We start from the raw sequence: 25,088 nt of genomic DNA on the forward strand, positions 1-25,088 counted from the left end.
GTTGGCTGCTTCTTCACCCTTTTGACAAATTCCTTTGAAGTACAGGAGCTTTGAATTTTGAGGAGTTCCCATTTATCTATTTTTTCCTTTGTTGCTTGTCCTTTGGGTGTAAGGTCTAAGAAGCGACCTCCTAATAGAAGGTCTTGAAGATGTTTCCCTGCATTATCTTCTAGGAGTTTTATGGTACTGTCTCTTATATTGAGTTAATTTTTGTGTAGGGTGTGAGGTAGGGGTCCTCTTTCATTCTTTTGGATGTGGATATCCGCCTCTCCTAGCCCCATTCGTCAAAGAGACTGTTATGTCCCAGTTCACTGGTTTTGGAGGCCGTATCAAAGATCAGTTGACCGTGGATCTGGGGGACTATTTCCGAATTCTCAGTTCTATTCCATTGATCAATATCTCTGTCTTTGTGCCAGTACCATGCTGTTTTGATTACTGTGGCCTTATAGTAAGCTTCGAAGTCAGGAAGTGCAAGTCCTCCAACTTCGTTTTTCTTTTTTAGGATGTTTTTAGCAATCCAAGATATCTTTCTCTTCCAAATAAATTTAATAGCTAACGTTCCCAAGTCTGCAAAGTAGGTTGCTGGAATTTTGATTGGAATTGCATCAACTCTGTAGGTGAGTTTGGGTAGAATTGACATCTTGATGACATTAGCCTTCCTATCCATGAAAACAGAGTATTTTTCCATCTTTTTAGGTCCCCTTCTATTTCTTTCTTTCTTTTTTTTTCTTTTTTTACCATATCATATAAATTTATTCAAGATGTTTTAAATGGAGTAGCCCAACACAAATATGACATAAAGGCAGTTGCCAGGAAATAAGAAACTAGGATACCAAGATTTATTGAGGCAACTTCATAGTATTATTTTACAATAATTGGGAAACAATGATTACCCTGCCTATTCTCAAGCTAACTGCAATTCATTTGTTCTTAATATTTATTCAATTACATCATTCTTCCTCTTTTAGTAACAAGGAAAGTATTGTAATAAATAGCTACCAATCAGTTGTTAGTACGGTTGGAATAATTGTTAACATATTTCATATTCCCAAATGGATCCAATAGCTTTATTTTATTTTATTTTAAATATTCATTTTATTGAGATATATTCACATACCATGCAGTCATACAAAACAAATCGTACATTCAATTGTTCACAGTACCATTATATAGTTGTACATTCATCACCTAAATCAATCCCTGACACCTTCATTAGCACACACACAAAAATAACAAGAATAATAATAAAAGTGAAAAAGAGCAATTAAAGTAAAAAAGAACACTGGGTGCCTTTGTCTGTTTGTTTGTTTGTTTCCTTCCCCTATTTTTCTACTCATCCATCCATAAACTAGACAAAGTGGAGTGTGGTCCTTATGGCTTTCCCAATCCCATTGTCACCCCTCATAAGCTACATTTTTATGCAATTGTCTTTGGGATTCATGGGTTCTGGGTTGTAGTTTGATAGTTTCAGGTATCTACCACTAGCTACCCCAATTCTTTAGAACCTAAAAAGGGTTGTCTAAATTGTGCTTAAAAGTGCCCACCCAGAGTGACCTCTCGGCTCCTTTTGGAATCTCTCTGCCTCTGAAGCTTATTTCATTTCCTTTCACATCCCCCTTTTGGTCAAGATGATGTTCTCCATCCCACGATGCCGGCTCTACATTCCTCCCCGGGAGTCATATTCCACGTTGCCAGGGAGATTCACTCCCCTGGGTGTCTGATCCCACGTAGTGGGGAGGGCAGTGATTTCACCTTTCAAGTTAGGTAGAGAGAGAGGGCCACATCTGAGCAACAAAGAGGCATTCGGGAGGAGGCTCTTAGGCACAATTATAGGGAGGCCTAGCCTCTCCTTTGCAGCAACAGTCTTCCCAAGGGTAAATCTTGTGGTAGAGGGCTCAACCCATCAAACCACCAGTCCCCCGTGTCTGTGGTCATGTTAGCAACCATCGAGTTGGGGTAGGCCAGTACCCCTGCATTCTCCACAGGCTCCTCAAGGGGGCTCTACTTATTTTTTTCCCTTGTTTTTTTTTAACATTTTTTTTTTTTTAAGTCAACTGTATGAAAAAATAAATAAATAAATAAAAATAATTAAAAAAAAAATACAATAAAAGAACATTTCAAAGAGACCATAACAAGGGAGTAAGAAAAAGACAACCTAAGATAACTACTTTACTTCCAGCATGTTCCTGCTCTACCCCAAGAAAGTTACCTAACATAGCAACATTTCTGTGAACTTCTTCCTACTATACCCATCAGAAATTAACAGACTATAGTCATTCCTGGGCATTCCCAGAACGTTAAATTTACCCATGATAGCTTATCTGTTCTTCTTGGTTTATTGTTCTCCCTTCCTTAATTGCTCTCTATCGCTAGTTCCCCTACATTCTACATTATAAACCATTTGTTTTACATTTTTCAAAGTTCACATTAATGGTAGCATATAATATTTCTCTTTTTGTGCCTGGCTTATTTCGCTCAGCATTATGTCTTCAAGGTTCATCCATGTTGTGATATGTTTCACGAGATCGTTCCTTCTTACTGCCGCGTAGTATTCCATCGTGTGTATATACCACATTTTATTTATCCACTCATCTGTTGAAGGACATTTGGGTTGTTTCCGTCTCTTGGCAATTGTGAATAATGCTGCTATGAACAATGGCATGCAGATATCTGTTCATGTCACTGCTTTCCGATTTCTGGGTATATACCTAGAAGTGCAATCGCTGGATCGAACAGTAACTCTATATCTAGTTTTCTAAGGAACTGCCAGACTGACTTCCAGAGTGGCTGAACCATTATACAGTCACCAACAATGAATAAGAGTTCCATTTTCTCCACATCCCCTCCAGCATTTGTAGTTTCCTGTGTGTTTAATGGCAGCCATTTTAATTGGTGTGAGATGGTATCTCATTGTGGTCTTAATTTGCATCTCTAATAGCTAGTGCAGCTGAACATTTTTTCATGTGTTTCTTGGCCATTTGTATTTCCTCTTCAGAGAACTGTCTTTTCATATCTTTTGCCCAGTTTATAATTGGGCTGTCTGTACTATTGTCATTGAGTTGTAGGATTTCTTTATATATGCAAGATATCAGTCTTCTGTCAGATACATGGTTTCCAAAAATTTTTTCCCATTGAGTTGGCTGCCTCTTTACCTTTTTGAGAAATTCCTTTGAGGTACAGAAACTTCTAAGCTTGAGGAGTTCCCATTTATCTATTTTTTCTTTTGTTGCTTGTGCTTTGGGTGTAAAGTCTAGGAAGTGTCCGCCTAATACAAGGTCTTGAAGATGTTTTCCTACATTATCTTCTAGGAGTTTTATGGTACTTTCTTTTATATTGAGATCTTTGGTCCATTTTGAGTTAATTTTTGTGTAGGGTGTGAGGTAGGGGTCCTCTTTCATTCTTTTGGATATGGATATCCAACTCTCCCAGCCCCATTTGTTGAAAAGACCATTGTGACCCAGTTCAGTGCCTGGGGGAGGCCTTATCAAAGGTGAGTCGGCCATCTGGGGGTCTATCTCCGAGTTCTCAATCCGATTCCATTGATCTATACGTCTATCTTTGTGTCAGTACCATGCTGTTTTGACAACTGTGGCTTTATAATAAGCTTCAAAGTCAGGGAGTGTAAGTCCTCCCACTTCGTTTTTCTTTTTTAGAGTGTCTTTAGCAATTCGAGGCGTCTTCCCTTTCCAAATAAATTTGATAACTAACCTTTCCAAGTCTGCAAAGTAGGCTGGTGGAATTTTGATTGGGATTGCATGGAATCTGTAGATGAGTTTGGGTAGAATTGACATCTTAATGACATTTAGCCTTCCTATCCATGAACATGGAATATTTTTCCATCTTTTAAGGTCCCCTTCTATTTGTTTTAGTAGAGCTACGTAGTTTCCTTTATATAGGTCTTTTACATCTTTGGTTAAGTTTATTCCTAGGTACCTGATTTTTTTAGTTGCTATTGAAAATGGTATCTTTTTCTTGAGTGTCTCTTCAGTTTGTTCATTTCTAGCATATAGAAACATTACTGACTTATGTGCATTAATCTTGTATCCCGCTACTTTGCTAAATTTGTTTATTAGCTCTGGTAGCTGTATCGTCGATTTCTCAGGGTTTTCCAGATATAAGATCATATCATCTGCAAACAATGACAGTTTTACTTCTTCTTTTCCAATTTGGATGCCTTTTATTTCTTTGTCTTGCCGGATTGCCCTGGCTAGTACTTCCAGCACGATGTTGAATAACAGTGGTGACAGCGGGCATCCTTGTCTTGTTCCTGATCTTGGAGGGAAGGCTTTCAGTCTCTCACCATTGAGTACTATGCTGGCTGTGGGTTTTTCATATATGCTCTTTATCATATTGAGGACGTTTCCTTCAATTCCTATCTTTTGAAGTGTTTTTATCAAAAAAGAATGCTGGATTTTGTCAAATGCTTTTTCAGCATCTATTGAGATGATCATTTGATTTTTCCCTTTTGATTTGTTAATATGTTTGCATTACACTGATTGACTTTCTCATATTGATCCATCCTTGCTTGCCTGGAATGAACCCCACTTGGTCATGGTGTATGATATTTTTAATGTGTGTTTCAATTTGATTTGCAAGTATTTTGTTGAGAATTTTTGCTTCTGTATTCATGAGGGAGATTGGCCTATAGTTTTCCTTTCTTGTAGCGTCTTTAACTGGTTTTGGTAATATAGTGATGTTAGCTTCATAAAATGAATTGGTGGGTTTGTTAAATTTTCTTCAGTTTTTTGAAAGAGTTTAAGTAGGATTGGTGTCAGTTCTTTTTGAAAAGTTTGAAAAGCCAAAAGATGGCTTTGAAGCATCTGGCCCTGGGGTTTTATTTGTGGGAAGTTTTCTGATGACTGATTGGGTCTCTTTGCTTGTGATTGGTTTGTTGAGGTCTTCTGTTTCTTCTCTGGTCAGTCTAGGTGGTTCATGTGTTTCCAGGAAATTGTCCATTTCCTCTACATTATCTAGTTTGTTGGCAAACAGTTGTTCATAATATCCTCTTATGATTTTTTAAATTTCTTTGTGATCTGCAGTAATGTCCCCTCTCTCATTTATTGTTTTGTTGATTTGGGTCTTCTCTCTTTGATTTGGTTGCCTAGCTAAGGGCTTGTCAGTCTTGTTGATCTTCTCAAAGAACCAACTTTTGGTTTTATTTATTCTCTGTATTGTTTTTTGTTCTCTTTTATTTCTGCTTTATTCCTTGTTATTTCTTTTCTTCTACTTGGTTTAGGAATAGTTTGCTGTTCATTTTCTGGCTTCTTTATTTGTTCCATTAGTTCTTTGCTTTTAGCTCTCTCTTCCTTTTTAATGTATACTTTGAGAGCTATAAATTTCCCCCTCAATACCTCCTTCGTTACATCCCATAAATTTTGATATGTTGTGCTCTCGTTTTCATTCATCTCTAGGTATTTAGCAATGTCTTTTGCTGTTTCTTCTTTAGCCCACTGATTGCTTAGGAGTGTAGTGTTTAATGTCTTTATGTTTGTGAATGTTCTACATCTTTGATGGTTTTTGGTTTCTAGTTGTATTCCATTGTGATCAGAGAATGTGCTTTGAATAATGTCAATCTTTTTAAATTTATTGAGGCTTGTTGTATGGGCCACATATGATCTCTTCTGGAGAAAGTTCTGTGGGCACTAGAGAAGAATGTGTATCCTGGGAAGTGATGCTCTGTATATCTTTTAAGTCAAATTCATTTATCACATTTAGGTTTTTAATTTCCTTTATTGGTCCTCTGTCTGGTTGATCTAGATAAAGGAGAGAGTGGTGTATTGAAGTCTCCCATGATTATTGTGGAAACATCTATTGCTTTCTTCAATTTTGCCAATGTTTGTCTCATGCACTTTGGTGCACCTTGATTGGCTGCATAGACATTTATGATGGTTATTTCTTCTTGCTGAATTGTCCCTTTTATTAGTATATAATGTCCTTCTTTGTCACTTATGACATCCTTGCATTTAAAGGCTATTTTCTTTGATATCAATATTGCTACTCCTGTTTTCTTTTGGCTGTAGTTTGCATGGAATGTTTTTTTCCATCCTTTCACTTTCAATTTCTTTGTGTCTCTGGGTCTAAGATGAGTCTCATGTAAGCAACCTATTGATCTTATTTGTTAATCCATTCTGCCAGTCTCTTTCTTTTAATTGGGAGGTTTAATCCATTCACATTCAGTCATTACTGTGAAGGCAATTCTTGAATCAGCCATCATATCCTTTGGTTTTTATTCGTCAGATATATTTTTTTCCTCTCTTTATTTCCTTTAACATACCCTTACAAAAACTCTTTAGTTCTGTGCCCTTCTCCAGATCCCTCTCTCCTTTCTGTTTTTCTCAGCCGGTAATGCTCCCTTCAGTATTTCTCGTAAGGCACGTCTCTTGTTAGCAAATTCTCTCAGCATTTGTTTGTGAAGATTTTAATGCTCTCCCTCAAATTTGAAGGAGAGCTTTGCTGGATAAAGAATTCTTGCTGTCAGTTTTTCTCTCAGAATTTTCAGTATGTCATACCACTGCCTTCTCGCCTCCTCGGTGGCTGCTGAGTCGTCACTGCTTAGTCTTATGTTGTTTCCCTTGTATGTGGTGTCGCTTCTTTCTTGCTGCTTTCAGAACTTCCTCCTTCTGTTCAGTATTTGACAATCTGATCAGAACATGTCTTGGAGTGGGTTTATTTGGATTTATTCTGTTTGCAGTTCGTTCGAAATGAGCATATCATAGATGCCCAACGAACTCCAAACAGAATAAATCCAAACTATGATATGCTCATTTCTGTCATTTAGAAGGGTTGGGAAGTTTTCCCCAATGATGTCTTTGAATACTCTTCCTAGACCTTTACCATTCTCTTCCCCTTCTGGAATGCTGATGATTCTTAAATTTGTGCACTTCATATTGTCCATCATATCCCTGAGATCCATTTCAAAGTTTTTGATTTTTTTCACCATTAGTTCTTTTGTGCTTTCACTTTCCAACGTACTTTCTTCAAGATTGCTTATTCATTCCTCTGCTTTCTCTAATCTGTTGGTATGTGTTTCAAGAATCTTTTTAATTTGATCAACAGTTTCTTTTATTTCCATAAGATCCTCTATTTTTTTATTTACTCTTGCAAATTCTTCTTTATGCTCTTCTACGGCCTTTTTGTTGTCCTTTATATCCTGAGCCGTGTTATTGGTGTTTGCGATTACTTCTTTGATTAATTGCTGTAAGTTCTGTGTCTCCTGGTTTTTTTAATTTGGGCATTTGGGTTATCCATATCTCCTGATTTCTTCATATGCTTCATAATTTTCTGTTGTTTTTGGCTTCTTGGCATTTGCTTATCTTGATAGTGTTCTTTTAGGATATGCAGGCTTATTTAAACAGTTACCTGTAATTTGACAGATACAGCTTGGTGCAGTGCACTTTCCCTGACCTACCGGCAGATGGCGCTCCCAAGCCATATCTTACCCTCAATCCAGTTCTCCCCAACTTTTGTCTGTGCAGCGAGTTGGGGTCCAAACCATGTGGATGTCCAGTCAGGGCACCAATTTTCTGTGTGAAGTGGGGACCACCAGTCCTGTGGGTGGGGGGCGTGCCCTGTGCAGTTTGACAGGGAAGAGGGCTTTAAGACCCAGTACTCACAGCCATTCCCAGGGCTGTGTCTGGAATACCCTGCGGCTGCAGAATGCGTCTAACCCTTCAGCTCAGATTCCCCACAGTCTGTCTCTGCCATGGGTCCACAAGTCCCTGGGATTGATGTAGGGTTCTTGGCACTTCCGTGTGACACCCCTGCCTCTAGGCTGTGCACCCTGCAGGCTTCTACCAAGGGATATCGTGCACCGTCACAAGCCAGCCGAATCCTGAATTTGCCTAAGGAAGCTCTCGGCTGCAGCACTGTGAAGGGGTGTCTCCCAGCTTGCTACAAAGATGGCTGCACGGGACATGGAAACTACCCACTTCCGCCATCATCTGCCTGCTGCAGCGGCTCATCCCTGGCTTGGGGGCTCTTAGCTGCGGGTATGCAAAGGGCTGTCTCCAGTGCCAGATACTGAGGCGGGTGCCTGGGGTGTGTAAGGCACTCCCCACTGCGCTCGACTGTGGCTCCCACTGCCGGCTTCCTGGCCGCTTTCTGGGTCTTACTCTAACCCTCCTCCGAACACAGTCTCTGGGTTTCTCCCCACCGCCGCACGACTCCAGCTGCTGTTTCCCCAGCAGCCCTCCGGATCAGACACTCACACAACTCCGAACACAGTCTCGCAGTTTCTCCAAGTGCACGGTCACTGTGGATGTAAACATCCCTGCCCAGCCGGTGGAATCCAGGAACCACCATTCTGGAGCACTTTCTGGCTTTTATCTAGTGTTGTTCACGGAGGAGAATTTTGCTGTCTCTGCTAATCCGTCATCTTGGATCCCCCTCAAGACTTGTTGCTAAAGGACATTACAACTTGAATTTCTCTCTCCTCCATTCCTAGGTAATAATACTCGCATGTGCAAGAGCTTTTCTGTTTTGAGTTCTGTGTTTTCCATTTACCCAAACAGATCTGAACATAAATGTTCACGGGAAAAGTCTGAGGACAGTAGTGTTTTCTACAGCCTTTGAATTGGCACGGTTATGTCCATTTACTTTTTGTATGAAGTCAGATGAGGTATCGAATGATCATCTTTCTGTAAGGCTTAAAGAAACCTCACATTTACCTTGTTGAAATCATTTGTGTTCCTATAGGTGTTAGTCGGAAAGCAGGCAGCCGGGACCCTTCATTGGTTGTGGCGTTCATCTGTAAGGTAAGAGGCCTCTGCTGGGTTTCGAGTGAGCGTGTGTGGTGGCCAGTGAGTGGTGTGGGCGGCAACTTTTGGTCAGTACTTAGCCAAAAGTGTGAAGGTGGCAGCTCCTGACTCACCCGTGCCGAGAAGAAGCACACGCAGATGGAGCCCTTGTTCCTCAGAATACCACCTTTACTTCTGAATCCCTCCAGATTCTCTTACTGTGTTCTGTCAGTCTACATCATTTCATATTTGGTTAAATTGGTCCCCTTGGAACAGTTGTCTCCTTAATTTATTTCACTTTACCGAAGTTCAGGTACCACCATTGGAATGATTTTTATCTTAGCTGGTGTTCACAAAGGCCTAGATCTGCAAATCCAAAGTGGTCACATTCTGTTAGAAAAATTATTACAGCAATCTATATTTAAGAACTGACTGAAGTCCTGTTTTTAATAGGACTTTGCATTAAATTTTTATTGTAATAGAATCCACAACAAGTAGACTACGTTGTCCTTTTGTGGGCTTTGATTTCTTTTTAAAGAAATAATGCTGATTTTAAAATATATTTGGAATTTTCATTCAAAGTATAACACCCCAAAGTGAAAACCATTGTGGAAGGTCAGTAGTAATAATAGTTATGGGTTGTAGGGCCATTGCCAGTGTCACTTCCATCGATTTATTTGAATAATAATTTTTATAAGTTAATTGGTATTGTCAGTAGATTTATTACTTTCGTACACATGAGTTTTTAGGTAGCAAAGTAATTTTTAAAAATTATTTTATATAGTAATCTTTAAATTGTACTGGGTCCTTCCTCCCTTCCTAAATGGGCTGCGCTGAGCAGGAAATGTGGCTCATCCGTAACCTGCGGCAGCCGTGCTCTCCGGCCGCTGTCCCTGGTTGCTGCCTGGCCTGACTGGCCCTGGTGTCCCTGCTTCCTCCTTTGATGTCCGTTGCCGCCTCTGAGAGCCACGGTCACTGGCTTGACCTGTGGCCTTTTTTCCCTCTTGTTAATCTGCTGTGGGTTTGGGAGCCAGTAGAGCTAAGCTGGCTCAAGGTCTGGGGGGTCAGAGAACATAGGCCCTGGCATAAGCGTCTGTGAAACCCCCATTGTTGGAGAGGCTGGGGTCTGGCTGCTGCTGGACTCCTCAGGGACTCGCTGGCTCCCACCCTGGTTCCCGTTGTCTCTCAAACCCTCTGCTTTCCCCCACGTGGACAGTGGTCCCTCCGTGGGTGAATTTGGCTCTTGGTGGAAGGATGTGTTTTCCCTGCCTTAGGTCTCCAAGTTTCCGTTAAAACATGGAAAACATTTCGTTTCTATCCTCAAGCCCGTTTGGGTGGAGAGGATGGTCAGGACAGTGCTTGTTCATGTCGTTAGCTAAGACTCAGCTAGACTCTGTCGTCTGTGTGTCGGGTGCTCACACTTAACACTGTGATCCTTCCTCTGAGACAGTATTTTTCAAGAATGAAAACTGGAGTCCTGAGGATGAGACTTCGGGACCCAGATTTGAGACTATGCCCTAAGAGTAATTTCGTCACTTCACAAAGCTAAGAGAAAATGTAAATAATTCACTAAAATTTAAAGAAGAAAATGAAAATCAACTATAATTTCAACCCTCAAAGACTTGGTACATTTATATGCCATTTCTGACCTTTTTCTCTTATTGTGTGTGAAATATGTAAATCCAAAAGTGGGCAGAAGCTTAGGCATAGAGTGATGAGTTTGAATTTTTATGATAAGATTATTTGCCCACTTAATATAAGAAGAGTATTTTTGGAATTTTTTTATTGCAATTAAAAGCCACAGCACTATATTGCCAAATATTTGAAAAATGGTAAAGAAAAAATCATCCAATATCGGAATATTGCATTATCCAGTGATTTGTTTGATCATATCTGTGTTAGTCAATGTTCTGGTGATGTTCCTTTAGCTACTGACAGGTGCAGAAAGGATACGAGAGGAAAACAAACTAACCATGATGCAGAAATGAACTACATCCTATTAAATTTGTAACTTGCTTTAGCTTTAGGAAATAAAGCCCTGTATTTTAAATCTATCAGCTTTTAGTACAAAAGCATTTCAAAATAAATCACTTGTCCAGAATACCGTAAACCTTTACTGAAAGCAAAAACCTACATCTTCATGAAGTATTAAAAAAAAAAAAAATTAAAAAAAAAAACCCAGAAAAATACACTTTTAAGAAAACTGATTAAAACCGAGCTTCTTTATGAGCCACTGAGATTACATGTGAGTTCTCTCCGCTGCAGCTCCACTTGAAGAAAGGAAACTTCCTGGTGCTCAAAGCAAAGGAGCTGGGCCTCCCAGTGTGAGTGCCGGGGCCACGGCTGTTGGGATCGGTGGGCATTGCTTTCGCTCACGGAAGGTCGTCATCCGGGGGCTGGTCTCTCCCTTCCAGGGGCACGGCCGCCATCGCGCCCATCATTGCCGCGGTCAAGGACGGGAAAAGCGTCACGTACGAGGGGAGAGAGGTGAGGCGCTGCTTTTCACGGTGCTTCAGCAGCTGCGGGGCCTGAGGCCGAGCCTCCGTCTCCTTGAGGCCCTCCGGACCCCGCTTCCTTAGGGGAGTGGGGCAGCTTGGACTCCCTCACCTGGCTGAGCAGTAAGGCAGGGCCTTGTGTCTGGGTTTGTCCTGCATTCAGGTGCTGGCCGCTCTGGGCTGTTTCTGTGGCTACTTGATTCTCAGGAGAGGGAAGCCTTTCCCTGCACCGTGTCCCCTCAGGAGGGCCTGCCCCTGGCTCCCGGCACTGCTCCCCGGTGGTCCTGGCCAGCTCGATTGCTCTGGCCTCCGAGGGTGTTGGGACCAGCGGCCACAGGGCACCGAGCCCCTCAGACGCCGGCACCGGCTTCCTAGCCACTGCGGGCTTGTAACGCTTTCCGCGGCTAGGCGAGGAGAGCAGGCGTCCCCCCTCAGGGTCGGTGCTTGCTCAGCCGCTGAGACGTAGGCCTTTCGAGGTGTCTGCCCAGCCGTGGCCCCGCTCTGGGGGAGCTCCGGGACCCTGGCAGCCGGCTTGTTGGATTTTGCAGATTTTGCCTGACGAGGTCTGTACTCCTCCGGATCCTGGTCCTGCCTTTGTTGTGGTGGAATGTCCAGATGAAGGGTTCATCCAGCCCATCTGTGAGAACGGCACCTTCAAGAGGTAACGTGCGTCCTCAGGGGTGAGGACAGACACACAGCCCACGAGGCGCGGCCCAGCATTCACGTGGACGCAGAGCAGGGCCTCTGGGCGCCACTGCCTCGGCCTGAAACGCCGAGTCGGGTTGTTCCCCTGGGCAGGACCCGCCTGGTCTGGGAGGCTGTGGGCCTCCTGGAGCTCGGCTCAGAGCCGCTAGAAGAGACAAAACCAGAGGCGTTTGTGGACCAGGGGATCAGTGGTCTGTTCTAAGTCTAAAATAAGATCTAGAGCTTTCCTGAGTTACATTTAGTACTCAGATCCATTATTTGTATTATTTTTACCTAAATGGATTTACCCATCTTACATATATGGAAACTAATAAGGTGGGAAAGAGGTATTTGAGGCATTCTCGGTCCAGACTCTGATAAGGGACAGATTTGCAGCCTGGGAACACCCGTCTGACCCGAGGGCCTCCAAAAAGGTTGTGCAGTTCGGCTTTAATCCTGGGTCGCGTCTTTGACTGACGTGTGTATGCTTCAACGTTTCTTCCCTCATAAAGGTTTATTCTATGTTTTTCCTGCTCCTAATTTTTATCTTTTTTTTTCCACTTACTGTTTTATTCTCCTTAGCACAACAACTCCTTTTGTGTGTTAGGAGCTAGCGTGTTAAGTTTCTCTTGGGTTCCACTTTATTCTCTTGGGGTGAATTTGGGCGTCCTGGTGGCGAGGGTTTTATGTTTTACCCACACCGTGGCGGCAGGGCCACTCAGGTTACTGTGCCTGGGGCGTGCGTGGAGAGCCCTGGGCTCTGGCCTGCTGCCCTCAGGTTTAAATACACAGGTCTTGAGCCTGTGGGTGTGGGGGGTAAATAAAACCAGCTACTGTTTCTGACTCGTTTTTTAAGGGAATTGGAAGGGACCTATCAACATTTAATAACTGGTTCTGTCTGGGTGGTGGGATTGCAGACAGTGCTAGGTTCTGGACCTGTGTCTCGGGTCCTCTGAAAGGCAGACCCCAAAGTGGAATTGGAAGTGCCTGAGATTTTTGGGGGAAAACACCTGTGAAAATAAAGGAGGGAGTGGGCAGGCAGCGAGAAAGCCTTTGTGCTACCCTGCAGGCCTGGCCTCGGGTGGGAGGGACAGAGGGCAGGAGAGAGGACCGGGCAGGAAGCATCTCAGATGCAGCACAGCCTTGAGAGGGTCAGCCGGGCCGGCGGCACGTCCCAGGGCAAAGCTGCCTGTTAGCGAAGCCCCCTCAGGTGGAAACAGCCCAGCTTTGGGGGCCCATCTGTGCTCAGGCAGCCCCTGCAGCAGGGGCTGTGGGAAGGGAGAGCTCTCGGGGGGCAGAGCTGATCAGCACCCACTCCCTGGCTGGCAGAGTCTCTGTTGTGCACGGTCTGTGTCTTCCCCACCAAGTTTGTATCCCTCTACGGAGCAGAGTCCCACTCTCCTTGCAGGTACCAAGGGAAGGCCGAGGCTCCCGTGGCCCTGGTGGCTCACCTGGCCCCCGAGGCGGTGCTTCTGGATGGGAGGTACCAGCAGTGGATGGAGAGGTAGGCCCGGGCCCGGGGCGGCTCCCAGCGCTCCTCGCCTCTGCTGTGCTTGGTTCAGTGCTGCCAGCCCTTCCTCCCGGGGGCTCGCTGGAGTGCTGCCCCCCTCCGACCGCGGGAGCAGCCGCTGTGCCTCGCCAGTGGAGCAGGGCCTTTCCCGGGAGGGGCAGGGGCTCGCTTCCAGCAGGGCCAGGGCTGGGTTCGACTGGGGACCGGACAAAGCAGGCCTTCCTGTTGAGGCTGCTTGTGTGTATCCTAAAGAGACTTGGGGATGAAATAATTGCTTTGGTTTCTTGAGTGCCTACCAAGTGTCAGGCAGGATGTGAAATACTTTACTGTTCAGTTCATTGACCTGCATCTTCCCAGCAGTTCTGTGAGGTACATTTATTGTGGAAATTTAGTCACTGGAAGGTGAGCTCACTGCCTCTTCCTCTCGTCTCACGGGGCAAGGCTGGCAGGTGGGAGGAGTGACTCAGACTGGGTTTGGAGCACAGGGAAGCCTGGTACTGCCCACACGGCACTCGTCCCTGCTTCCCCCTTATCCCGGCTGGCTCTTGCCCTTCAGCTCTGTCCTCTATTCCTCACGATTGGAATCTTAACGTAATTAGGTGCTTTCTTATTAGGCCTTTTCTTCTTTCATTCCATGCTGCATTTTGTTTCCAAATCCCTATCTGTACACCCTGAGCAGCTTACTATTTCTATTTTTTCTTCCATTAATTTTTTAAACTGAGGTTGGAGAGGACCCTGGATTTTGAGACAGAAGGGGTTGAATTACATTTGGCCACTTTAATAACAGTAACTTGGACGAGTCAGTGTCCTCATTTTGAGTACTCGACTCGTTTTGAACACTTTTTACCTGCGTAACCGCTCCAGTGCACCCAACAGTGTGTGTGTTCCAGGGAGAGGCTGCAAGCGTTGGTTCCTTTCTGCCCTAGGTTTGGGCCTGACACGCAGCACTTGATCCTGAATGAGAACTGCACATCGGTTCACAACCTCCGCAGCCACAAGATCCAGACGCAGCTCAACCTCATCCACCCAGACATCTTCCCCCCACTCGCCAGCGTCCACCCTAAGGTACGTCCCGGCTCAGCTCCCCACCCCGCTCCCGCCTGTCCTCCTGCTCCAGGGGCTGTGTCTCTCTTTCAGGAGGACGGTGCCACCTGCAGCGTGCCCACCGTGCGGGGCGAGTGCCTGCTCAAGTACCAGCTGCGCCCCCGGCGGGAGTGGCAGAGGTGGGTGAAGGGCTGCGGGTGGGCCCAGGCAGGGGTCAGCCAGAGAGTACACGCTGCGGGGCTGCATGTTGCACGGGCCACGCAGTCCCTCGCACCATTCAGCTCTGCCGCTGCAGGAGAGCCTGTTACCCACAAGAGCGGCTGACCCTGGCCTGGGTGGTGGGTGGGCAGGAGTCGGGCCGATGGCCATCCCTTTCCTAAAATGCTTTTTCACTGGTAACAGCATTGGTCCATGTGTGCAGTTTTATAATATAAAAATTAAGAAATGTGTAACAAAAAAAATCATGATCCTGCGATCCTGTCACTCACAGGTAACGGTTAACATTGTAGGGTTTTGGCCTTTGGGTGTCTGGGGATGTCTTTAAAAAGACAAAAGTATGTGCAGGTTTATGGCCTGACACTTTGTCGGTCTTTTCCTGTGTTGCCTTCAGCAGAGGGTTTTATTGGTGTTCCATATAGGGTTAGTTACTCGTTTGGGATGGTTTCAGTTTTTCCCTATTTAAATGAAACAGTGTCTCGAATATAAATCTTTGATTGGAACGCTGTTCCCTTTGGGTAATTCCTAGATGTGGGGTTACTGGGTCAGAGTGAAGCTTTTTGAGAAAAGGCTCATTGTTCCATGTCTTAATTTAATATTTATGATCTGGAACTTGAATAACTTGATGTTTTCTGTCCACTTCACAGTGTCTGTATTAGAGTAGGCCAGGTTTTGGGTTATTTCTGGAAGCTTGGGTTCTGCCGTGGTGACAGAGTGCTAAGAGACCATGTGGTAGCCTGTTGGGCCCACAGATGACAAGTTGGGGTTTAAGAGGCTGCTGTCGCTTTGTCAGAGTCTGCACGGTCCACTAAAAACACAGTTCCTGGGCCCTGTCCCCAACCTCCTGAGCTGGAATCTCCCGAGTCAGGCCTGAGATCATTTAACAAGCTTCCTCGGTGACTGTACTGCCCAGCCCACGAGCCACTGGGCCAGGGCCTCACTACTTGGTGCGGTCTGGACAGACAGCAGACGCAGTACCCCAGGGCTTGCTAAAACCGGGAACCTCAGCCCCCACCCCTGCTCCCGCTAGAGCTTCAGAACCGAGTTCTGCAGTTCTCAGGTGATCGGTAGCATGCGAGACCTGTGCTTCTCCCCACCCCTGCAGGATGTTGGTACTGTCTGGGGGCTTTTTTGGTTATTGTGACTGGAGGGAGGGGTGTGTCGCTGGCATCTGGTGGGTGGAGGCCAGGGATGCTGCCCAGCACCCCACAGTGCACAGGATGGCTGCCCACAACCGAGGGTTATCCAGCCCAGGTGGCCGTGCTGCCGAGTCCCAGAGGTGTTCCGAGTGGCTAGAGCTGTGCGGAGCTTGCTCTGGAGCTCTGAAGCTCCCCACTCAGCTGAGAAATATTCCGGTGGCAGGAGAACAAATGCCCAAGGTGTTTGTTGCATAGTCTTTAATCTTCCTCTTGTCAAAAGACAAATTGGAGATGAGTTTTTAGATGCAGCATTTTATTCAGGACACTAGAAGCTTTACAGCAGCAAGCAAGCCAGGTTACTTGGAAAAATGGAAGCAGCTTCAAGCTTCTAGGAATAGCAGATGGTTTTATAATATAAAAAGGATGTTAGCATGACTCCTATTGGCCAGGAATTTATCTGTCTTGTAGGAGTGGGTTTGGTTAGGGCTTATCTTGTATGGGTCAAATGTAACGAACTAGGGGCTTGGTTGGCTAGCTGGGTCAGCCACTTCAGGGGGGATTTCAAAAGGTGTCCAGAGGGAGTTGAAAGGGGAAGAAGGGCATGGGGTTTTTTTGTTTGTTTTGACTCTGTGGGGTCCTTGGGGCTTTTCAATCTGAATGAACCTTCTGCAGATTATTTCCATAATATATTGCAATGTCGAAACTGGTGCCCACACCCCCTTGGTCATCTGGGGCCCCTCTCCCCCCGCAGGGACGCCACTGTTACCTGCAATCCTGACGAATTTATTGCTGAGGCCCAGGAGCTCCCCAATTTCCAGGAGAGTGTGCGGGAATACAGGAAGAGCATGCAGGACAGCCCAGCCCCTGCAGGTGGGTGGCATGCAGCCTCCTGGTGACTGGCTTTCTGGTTTGCATGTCATGAGGCCCTTGCAAATGGGCACACGGGCCTGCGAGGCAGCAAGAGGCCCTGTGGGGTGGGGGTGCGGGCTTTACACATCATACCTCCTGGGTTTGAATCAGGGCTCTGCCTCCTTACCTGTGATTTGGGGTGCTTTCCTCCCTGGCACAGCTGCATGGGGAGACACAGAGCATGTGGTCCTGTGGCAAGAGCTGGACACAAGCTAGTCAGACCCCCTTGAATAAATGAGGCTTCGTGACACAGAAAAAGTCCCTATTTTATTTAATGGAATTAGAGCAGTTCTTTTTAGGACAGCACCATGGAATCCTGTTCCTCTCCGTCCCAGACAACAGCGTGTCCAAGGGGTTCCCTCACCAGATCCTCCCGCCCTGGCTGAGCCAGCGCGCCCCTCTGGGGAAGTTGAACTCACTGTTGCTTTGGGCTGTCATTGTGCGCTGAATCCTGGCTCATTTTTATCCAGGAGAACTGGACTATTTTACATGAATTTTTCCATAGAGAAAAGAAGCCGATATCCAGAAATCATCTTCCTTGGGACTGGGTCCGCCATCCCCATGAAGATTCGAAACGTTAGTGCCACTCTCGTCAACATGAGGTAATGCTGCTATTCCAGAAAATGCTTGTTTCAGTCCTGCCCCACCCACCAGGCTGCTTTGAAAATGCACCTGTAGGAAACCTGTAAGCTTGTTGTCTTGGCTAGAGCAGGAGAGAAACAGTGGGCAAGCATGCACTGTATAGCCTCAGCAGGTAACTTACTTAATACTTCCTGGAGCCACCCAAATCCTTCACCTTTAAGTCTTTTAATAAAAATAGCGGATACTCACTGGACACCCACTGTATACCAGGCAGCTTGCTAAGAAATTTCTCAGTTTTCACTAACTGTACCCATTTAATTGATGAATAAACTGAGGCTCAGAGCAGTTGATGGCTCTAGTTCTCACAGCTAGTAAATGGCAGATCAGAAATTTGAACTACTTATTGCTGCTATGTTAAAAAGCTTTGGGGTTTTGTGCCTTTGTTTTGTTTAGCATTCAGCCCCCTTACTGGATTCCCCTTGACGTGGTTTTAGTTGATTCTCTTTAATTTCTTTGGTGCCATTTATCTGCAAAGAGATCAACCAAAGGCATTTTGAAATGCACATGGTGCCTCCGAGGTTGTATACATTAAAGAAATGACACTGTAAAAAACTAGGTTAGTTTCTACGTTTTGCTTAGATACCTCAGCTGCTATTTGGATGATAAAGAACCACATGGTGCTTGTCATGTGCACAGCCACGATGGGGTGCAGCCTTATGTCAGGAACACGGACATGGAGTACCTGTCTTGGGACTGAGGTGTCCCTTGGAGCAGTGCGAACCCTTCGCCTCTGTGGCGCCCCCAGAGGAGGGCAATTGCCCTGAGGGGAGAGGACCATCCATCCGGAGCAGCATAGCCCGAGGGTCTTGTCAGAATTGAGACCAGTTAAATCAGACATGCTGAGTGGTAGCTGAGCATCTGCATTCACTAAACACATGCATTCACTAAACTGTAAGACATCTCCAGCTCAGTCCTTTCCCCTTGGCAGTGACTCTCACTCTGCTCCCGTAGCTCGGACAAGTCTCTCCTCCTGGACTGTGGGGAAGGCACGTTTGGGCAGTTGTGCCGCCATTACGGAGATGGCGTGGACAGGGTCCTGGGCACCCTCGCCGCCGTGTTTGTGTCCCACCTGCATGCAGACCACCACACCGTGAGTGGGGCCCCTGCTAGGAAGGAAATGGGCTTTTACAAAACCCCAGTGGAGTCCTGCGCAGCAAGAATGTTTCTTGCTTTCTGTTTGCTTTTGTTTTATGCAGTAATACGGGTTTTGCTTTGCCCAACTTTTCTTGCGCCCGCCTTTCTCCTGGAGCCTGCTCACAGGGAGCTTCTGAGGGCAGAGGGCTGGCAGGGTGGCTGCCTCTGCCTGTCAAACTGAGGGGCACGGGCCAGCACGCCCACAGCCCCACCAAGGGACCGTCCTTGATAGCAAGTTAGGAATGATGAGGTTAAGACTCTAGAACTGAGGGGGAACAAAACCAGAGTTTGGAGGTGGCTGATCCGTGTCTCCTCTTTTACTTTGCAGGGCTTGTTAAATATCTTGCTGCAGAGAGAGCGAGCATTGGTAAAGTTGGCACTTGATTTCACTGACCTGTTTGGTTCCACGCAGTCCCGTCTGTCTTTATTGGTTTGTGTTGTCGTGGGTTCGACACTGGTTCCTTGGTTCTAGGCATCGCTGGGCCTGCCCTTTCGCCCTTTGTTGGTGGTGGCCCCCACCCAGCTCCGGGCCTGGCTCCAGCAGTACCATAACCAGTGCCAGGAGATCCTGCACCACGTCAGGTGAGTGTCCAGAGCAGGCCCGAGCACCCAGGCTGTGGTCTCCTGCCACCTGCCCTTCTTGGCTGGGGGCAGCCAGTGTCACCCTGGTGACCTCACCCTTGACTTAGTCCCGGATGACAGACACAGGTGAGTGCCTGGGCTGGAGGCAGAAGCTGTCAGGTGGCTCTCACACATTTGCTCCCTTTGGAACATTTCTTCTCAACCCTCATTGCAGCTCAGTACTAGTTTCTGGGCTTTGCCAGGCCCCACACCTGGGTGAAAAGTTCAGACTGGGCCATGTACTCAGGCCAGGGGGAAGGCGTCCATCTGTCTGGACTTGGGGCTGCCTTCTGTCGTCTCGGCTGTGTACACCCTTACCTGTTCATTTTCTTGTAGTGGCCTTGGGGTTCTGAGTATTCTTTCCCTGTCTTAGTGACTGATATTTAAAATCCCATTTTTTTGCAATGATCTGGAGGCTCTCCAGTGAGACTTGAACTTTGATTCCAGATGTCAGATGGTTGCTTTAAAAAATGTTTACTCTTCTCACAGTGTGATTCCTGCCAGATGCCTTCAGAAAGGGGCCGAGGGCTCCAGTCCCACAGTGGAAAGATGGATTGAGTCGCTGTTGGGAGAGTGTGGTTTGGAGGAGGTACGGGGGCCACAGGGGGTCCAGGGTGGGGGCGGGGGGGGAGCAGAGCAGCAGTGCTCACCCTGCACCTTCAGTTTCAGACCTGCCTGGTGCGGCACTGCAAGCACGCATTTGGCTGCGCGCTGGTGCACACGTCCGGCTGGAAGGTGGTCTACTCGGGGGACACCATGCCCTGCGAGGCCCTGGTCCACATGGGTGAGTGCACGGGACATTGCCACGCTGAGGTTGCTTTGGGGCAGGTGTAGCTCCTGGTGGACGTGGACTAGATCGTGGAGAAGCCCTGAGAGGCAGCACACAGACCCTGCCCTGACCGTCTCTGCTTGTCATCCTGACCGGGAACGATGGTTATGTGGACTGGAAACAGCTGGGTGCGCTCAGGCTGGTGCTTTTCAGGCCAGGGACTGCGTTTGATGCCCGTGTTTGTTCTAGGGAAAAATGCCACCCTCCTTATCCATGAAGCGACTCTGGAAGATGGCTTAGAAGAGGAAGCAGTGAAGAAGACGCACAGGTGCTGCGGCTGTTAGCCCTCCTCCATCGCCTCACTTCCCCACATGAGATTTGGGAACAGTGGTGCCTTGGGGGCTTCTTGAACCTGAGGCACTTCCTCATCGCCTCACTTCCCCACATGAGATTTGGGAACAGTGGTGCCTTGGGGCTTCTTGAACCTGAGGCACTTCCCTTAGGGCCCCTTCGGCCTCTAGTTTTGCAGAGTTCTCTAGTTTTGGGGTCAGGGAATTAGTGAAATGGTGAGGAGGGCTGGGGTTTTAACAAAGGGGCACTTGCTCCCAAGTCCTCTGTGCTCTTTTCTCGGGTGCCCTCATGAGTGGGGTGGTTGACGGTCAGCAGTGTGCAGACTGGCCCCAAGATGCATGGGCTTTGGTCACGGAAGGGGGTGGGAGCTCAGGCCAGGGCTGGTTCTCTGGGGGGCGGCCCACCCTGGGTCAGCTTCCCTTGCCACCGGGTTCTCTCACCACAGCACCACCTCCCAGGCCATCGGCGTCGGGATGCGGATGAACGCAGAGTTCATCATGCTCAATCACTTCAGCCAGCGCTATGCCAAGATCCCCCTCTTCAGCCCTGACTTTAACGAGAAAGTTGGAATTGCCTTTGACCACATGAAGGTCTGTATGTCACAGGGGAGGTGCAGGGCAGGGCCCGGGTGGAGAAGGGGCTTTGGCCACTGTGCCCGATGGTCAGGAGGGAGTCCTCTGGCTCGGGGGCTGCCCGTGTAACAGGATGCATGTCCTCAGCCGGTTCATCACCTCCCAGGATAAGTGGCCCCGGGTTTGAGGGCCGGGACCTACCTTCCGTAGGGGCCTTTTGTGTTCCCTGGTGTTGGCTGCAAGCCTGAGCCAGGACTGGTCCCTTGAGCCTCTCCGCAGGCCTGTGAGCTGGAGGGGTTCTCTCCTCCCAGAGGCGTAAAGCCAGCACTTGCTCCTCCAGGCCTTCCGGAATGAAGGGGCAGGGTGCCTTTCCTTCCGTGAGGAGATCCTCCTTCCATGGCATCTCTCGCTGCCTGTGCACTCAGCTCCATCGTCCTCTGAGGGTGTCCGCATCCTCCTCCTTGCCCTCTAGGTCTGCTTCAGCGACTTCCTGACAGTGCCCAAGCTGATCCCCCCGCTCAAAGCCCTGTTTGCCGGCGACCTGGAGGAGATGGAGGAGCGCAGGGAGAAGCGGGAGCTGCGGCTGGTGCGGGCGGCTCTGCTGTCCAGGGAGCAGGCAGGGAGCCCCGAGTGCAGGGAGCCCCAGCAGAGGACGACCCTGGCAGAGGAGCCCGGGAGCCCCCAGCGCAAGAAGGCCCGAGTGGAGTGAAGGCTCACGGGGACCCTGACCTGAGGCCTGCGCGTCTTGCACTCTGGGTGGGGGCACCACCACGTGCCTCCCTGCCCGCTTGGAGCCAGAGTGTGTAGTTCATCCAGGAACAGGTGGGGGTGAGACTGTCCAAGAAAGCTGCAGACAGAAGTGGGGCTCGAATGTAACATCATGCAGTAAAGCAGAGGGCAGCACCCCTCCCCCTGCTCCTGCCATCGTTTTCCTGCTGAATCCTGGAGTCACGCCAAGGCACGGGAGCACTGGGTTTTAGAAATGAACTCTAAATGTCCAAGACTCAAGCCCAGTATCTCCAAGGAGACCAGACACCATAAAGATTGTCTTTGGAATCCTGAGTTTCCTCACTTCATCCCGGTGCCACTTATAAGCCAGGTCCTCCTGGAGCTGCAGCAGGGCCTGGGAACCGGCTCTGGGCCCAGAGGACGGGCATGGAGGCGGTGCCGATGTGCTGGGTCAAGGCGAATCCTCCTGCTGCTCCTGGCCAAGATGTAGACACAATTGATGTGCTCTTCCTTGCCCCAACATGATAAAGAGAATCACTGTTTGCCCTTGAAAGTATTGAGAATTTGGCATTTAGAAACAGACTGTTGCTCAGTGCTTAATAACAGATAATTCTCAAAGATGAATCTGGTACTTTCCATGTATTCTCCCTTCCCAGGAGAACACAGCAAGAGCTTCGAAAACTCAGCTCAAGAGAGACTTAAAAGACCAAGAACGTGGCCTTCCCCAAGACGCAGCTCCCGAGATTTATTCCTGTGCCCTGTAAGTTTATTGTTAAAACAAGAAGCTATGCCATGCTCAGGGATAATAAATCTATTTTAATAACATTACTTTCGACAACTATTTGTACATGTATTTAAAGGTAACTTCCAGCCCCTGGGCTCCATTACAGAGAACTTACCAAACTACCCTTGCCAGGAAGTGAGCAAAGCCATAGCATCAGAATTTGCAAATCCCACTGTTAGAGAAGGGTTATTTTACACTGTGTTGGGAAAAATAACCAAGCATTTAAATTGTCATTGTACACCTGTACATTGGTTTAGATTGACTGGCTCAAATTAAACAAATATAGAGAGATTTCATATATACAAATATTATATCATGAATAGGTATATCTCTAGTTTAAAAGGATAAAACTGTCAAGTTTGACTGCATGCATGACCAAATCTGTTTCTCACTCCCCTAATCTCAAGGTGTGAAGGGGCCCCCCCAGCACCTCCCCAGGCCTCCTCCCTGCCAGGGGATGGGGGGGGGGGGCGCCCATGCTGGCTCTGGGCTGGCTTTACCCTCTTCCTCAGGCTCTGGGAACAGAGTTATTGCTATTCGCTTGTGACCTCCCATAAGGAGAGACAGAAGACAGGCTCCTGGGCGTCTCCCTAGGGAGCTGGGTGCCCCTGGGCCTGGACGGGAAGCACTGCTGTCGGAGCTCATGGTTTCTGGGGGTGTGGGGCACTATCATCTGTGGACCTTACAGACACCCTCGAGGCGATTTTTTAAACTCAGGCATAAAGATAGGGAGCTTTCAGCCACACAGTGTGGGAAAGTAAAGCCATTAGGAGTGGAATGCTTACTGCGAGCCCTCTGATGAGGGTTTTCACACTGGACGGTTCTCCTGTAACAGCAGGGACTCCTACAATTCCAGAACTGCACCAGCCGTCCAGTAAAGGGCCCCCATTGCCTTGCATCCCATGGCCACAGACACATTAGTTGTGAAAGAAAAGGTGCAGGCTCTTCACCCTCCTTTGCACTCCCGGCCCTGCAAAGGGCACTCTGAGAAGCCATCCCATGGGGGGGGGGGGGTGCTGCTTGGCATGGAGGCAGAGCATGGGTCAAAATAGGCACAAAGTCAGAAGGCAAAGATCAAACAAAAGGCCAAAGTAACCACCTGAAAGAAGGAAACAAAGTCGGCACCACCAACATCGGCCACACAGATCAGACCACGGTTTCCTGCAGACAGCCAACCTCGAGTTGGCAGTGACAAGGAGCCCCCGGGGGCACGTGGCGAGCACACGACGCGGCTCCTGGCGCGAGTTCTGGGCACATGTATGTACACGGGTGTCGGTGGCGGGAGGGCTGTGTCAGAGGGCCGTGCTCTCGGACTCCTCCTCCGAGTCCCTTTTCTCTGTCACCGAGTGTCGCCGCGCGTGCTCCAGGGGACTCAGGCGCAGCGTGGACCCGAGCTCCACATGGATGGCGGGGATGTCAAAGGGGATGAGATCTGGAAATGGGCAGAGAGAGGCGGGTCAGAGGGGCTCCCAGGTGACCATACGTCAGAAGGCAAGGCAGACAGCGGGAGGAAGTGGCGTGGCTGTTCGTTTCAGGGGCAGGTTACTGAGGGGCAGCTTGAAGCACTTGGTTGCAGCCCCACTTGCTTCCACCTTGGAAGCTCGTAAGAACAAAGCATCCAGATTCCACCGTAGTGGCTCGGAGAAGACCGCTCAGCTGCACCACCCAAGCAAAGCTCTACACTGCCGAGACCCCTGGCCCGCGCCTGGTAAGGATGCTTCCTAGGTGAGTCTCACTGATGGCACTTTGAGGACCTCAGGGCCACACTTAATTCCTTGGAGCCGGAAGTGAGGGAGCCAGCCTCCCTGGATGGATGGGGGAACCTGAGATGGTGTCTTCAGTCTACGAAACCTGCCCTTTGGATGGCTGATGGAGGCCGAGGCTCTTCCTGGGGACCCTGGTGATAGCTGCGGCAAACTGCTCCCTGGCTGCAGGAAAACCTCTACCCGCTAGCCTCAGCACTGGGGAAACTGGGTTCCCTCCAGTCTTTTCTACCCAGGCCGTCTTCCAACAGGCTGCTCTGCAGGGCTTGTTTGGCGACACTTCTACTGAAAGCATTGAAAGGTATTCCTGGGGGACAATTAGGCACCTGAAGTAGCAGCCAGCATTCGAGAACCCAGGGCACCTGTGGGTTGGCAAAGGCAGGACAGCCGCGTATTTGCCAGACTCCCACTGGACCTGCCCAGGGGGCAGGGCCTCCCACCACAAGTCCTCTGGGAGGCTCAGGGGACTAACTGGGAAGCACAAAGCCCAGGAACCCCCAGCCCCTACAACTTTATCCTCGGGCACCAGCTAGTTCCTCTGTGGCTGCCTTAGTTTCTGGCCTTCTTGAGCCTTCCTTGTCAGCACTCGGGGCGACAGATGAGGGGCACCCAGAGGGGGAGCAGCTCTGGGCCAGACCAGGGAGGGCTTTTCTCGTTTTTGCTTGTTTTTTAAATGAACGTTCAGACAGGAATATCATACTGGTGTACAGACACACATTCGGACACTGTCCTGACAGACATACACACATGTAAGCTCTGGGACAAAAGCCCCCCGGCCCCTGACAGTCCTCAAACTGGCACAGCAGCCCGTCTGCATTTTGCTGGTGGGCAGGGCAGGGGCTTCAAGGGTTTGGAGCTTGATCCAGCCAGGCTGTCGCCCATCCTCAGGCAGCTGGCACTTCCTCCCCGAGGGGTGTCGGCTGCCTCGGGTCTGCCTCGGGCCGTCTCCTCCGTCAGGGCAAGGCTGTGCCTGGGCTGGGCCACCCCGCGG

At 48.2% G+C, this 25,088-nt stretch overlaps 2 protein-coding genes across 8 annotated transcripts in view; one reads left to right on the plus strand and one right to left on the minus strand.

The window, feature by feature from the left end:
* The window catches only part of ELAC2 (elaC ribonuclease Z 2), a 36,303-nt gene extending 13,925 nt beyond the window's left edge, over positions 1-22,378 (plus strand). The window contains exons 8-24 of one of the 2 annotated variants that reach the window (XM_037808244.1): positions 8,695-8,753; positions 11,001-11,059; positions 11,150-11,222; positions 11,779-11,891; positions 13,323-13,418; positions 14,351-14,489; positions 14,562-14,647; positions 16,575-16,693; positions 17,238-17,334; positions 18,326-18,464; positions 18,837-18,875; positions 18,981-19,090; positions 19,619-19,718; positions 19,793-19,913; positions 20,148-20,226; positions 20,695-20,839; positions 21,294-22,378. In XM_037808244.1, the coding sequence (XP_037664172.1) occupies positions 8,695-8,753; positions 11,001-11,059; positions 11,150-11,222; positions 11,779-11,891; positions 13,323-13,418; positions 14,351-14,489; positions 14,562-14,647; positions 16,575-16,693; positions 17,238-17,334; positions 18,326-18,464; positions 18,837-18,875; positions 18,981-19,090; positions 19,619-19,718; positions 19,793-19,913; positions 20,148-20,226; positions 20,695-20,839; positions 21,294-21,530 (1,811 nt within the window). In that variant the 3' untranslated portion in view covers positions 21,531-22,378. The other variant, XR_005212588.1, reaches the window with a different exon arrangement.
* ARHGAP44 (Rho GTPase activating protein 44) overlaps positions 22,347-25,088 on the minus strand; it is a 202,475-nt gene continuing 199,733 nt past the window's right edge. For 4 of the 6 annotated variants that reach the window (XM_037808251.1, XM_037808250.1, XM_037808245.1 and 1 more), the window contains one exon: positions 22,347-23,766. In XM_037808251.1, coding sequence (XP_037664179.1) covers positions 23,627-23,766 — 140 coding nt within the window. In that variant the 3' untranslated portion in view covers positions 22,347-23,626. The remainder of the gene's footprint in view (positions 23,767-25,088) is intronic. The other 2 variants (XM_037808246.1, XM_037808249.1) reach the window with 2 other exon arrangements.

This window comes from Choloepus didactylus, chromosome 18 (assembly GCF_015220235.1).
Source record: "Choloepus didactylus isolate mChoDid1 chromosome 18, mChoDid1.pri, whole genome shotgun sequence".
In the NCBI taxonomy this organism is placed as follows: domain Eukaryota; kingdom Metazoa; phylum Chordata; class Mammalia; order Pilosa; family Megalonychidae; genus Choloepus; species Choloepus didactylus.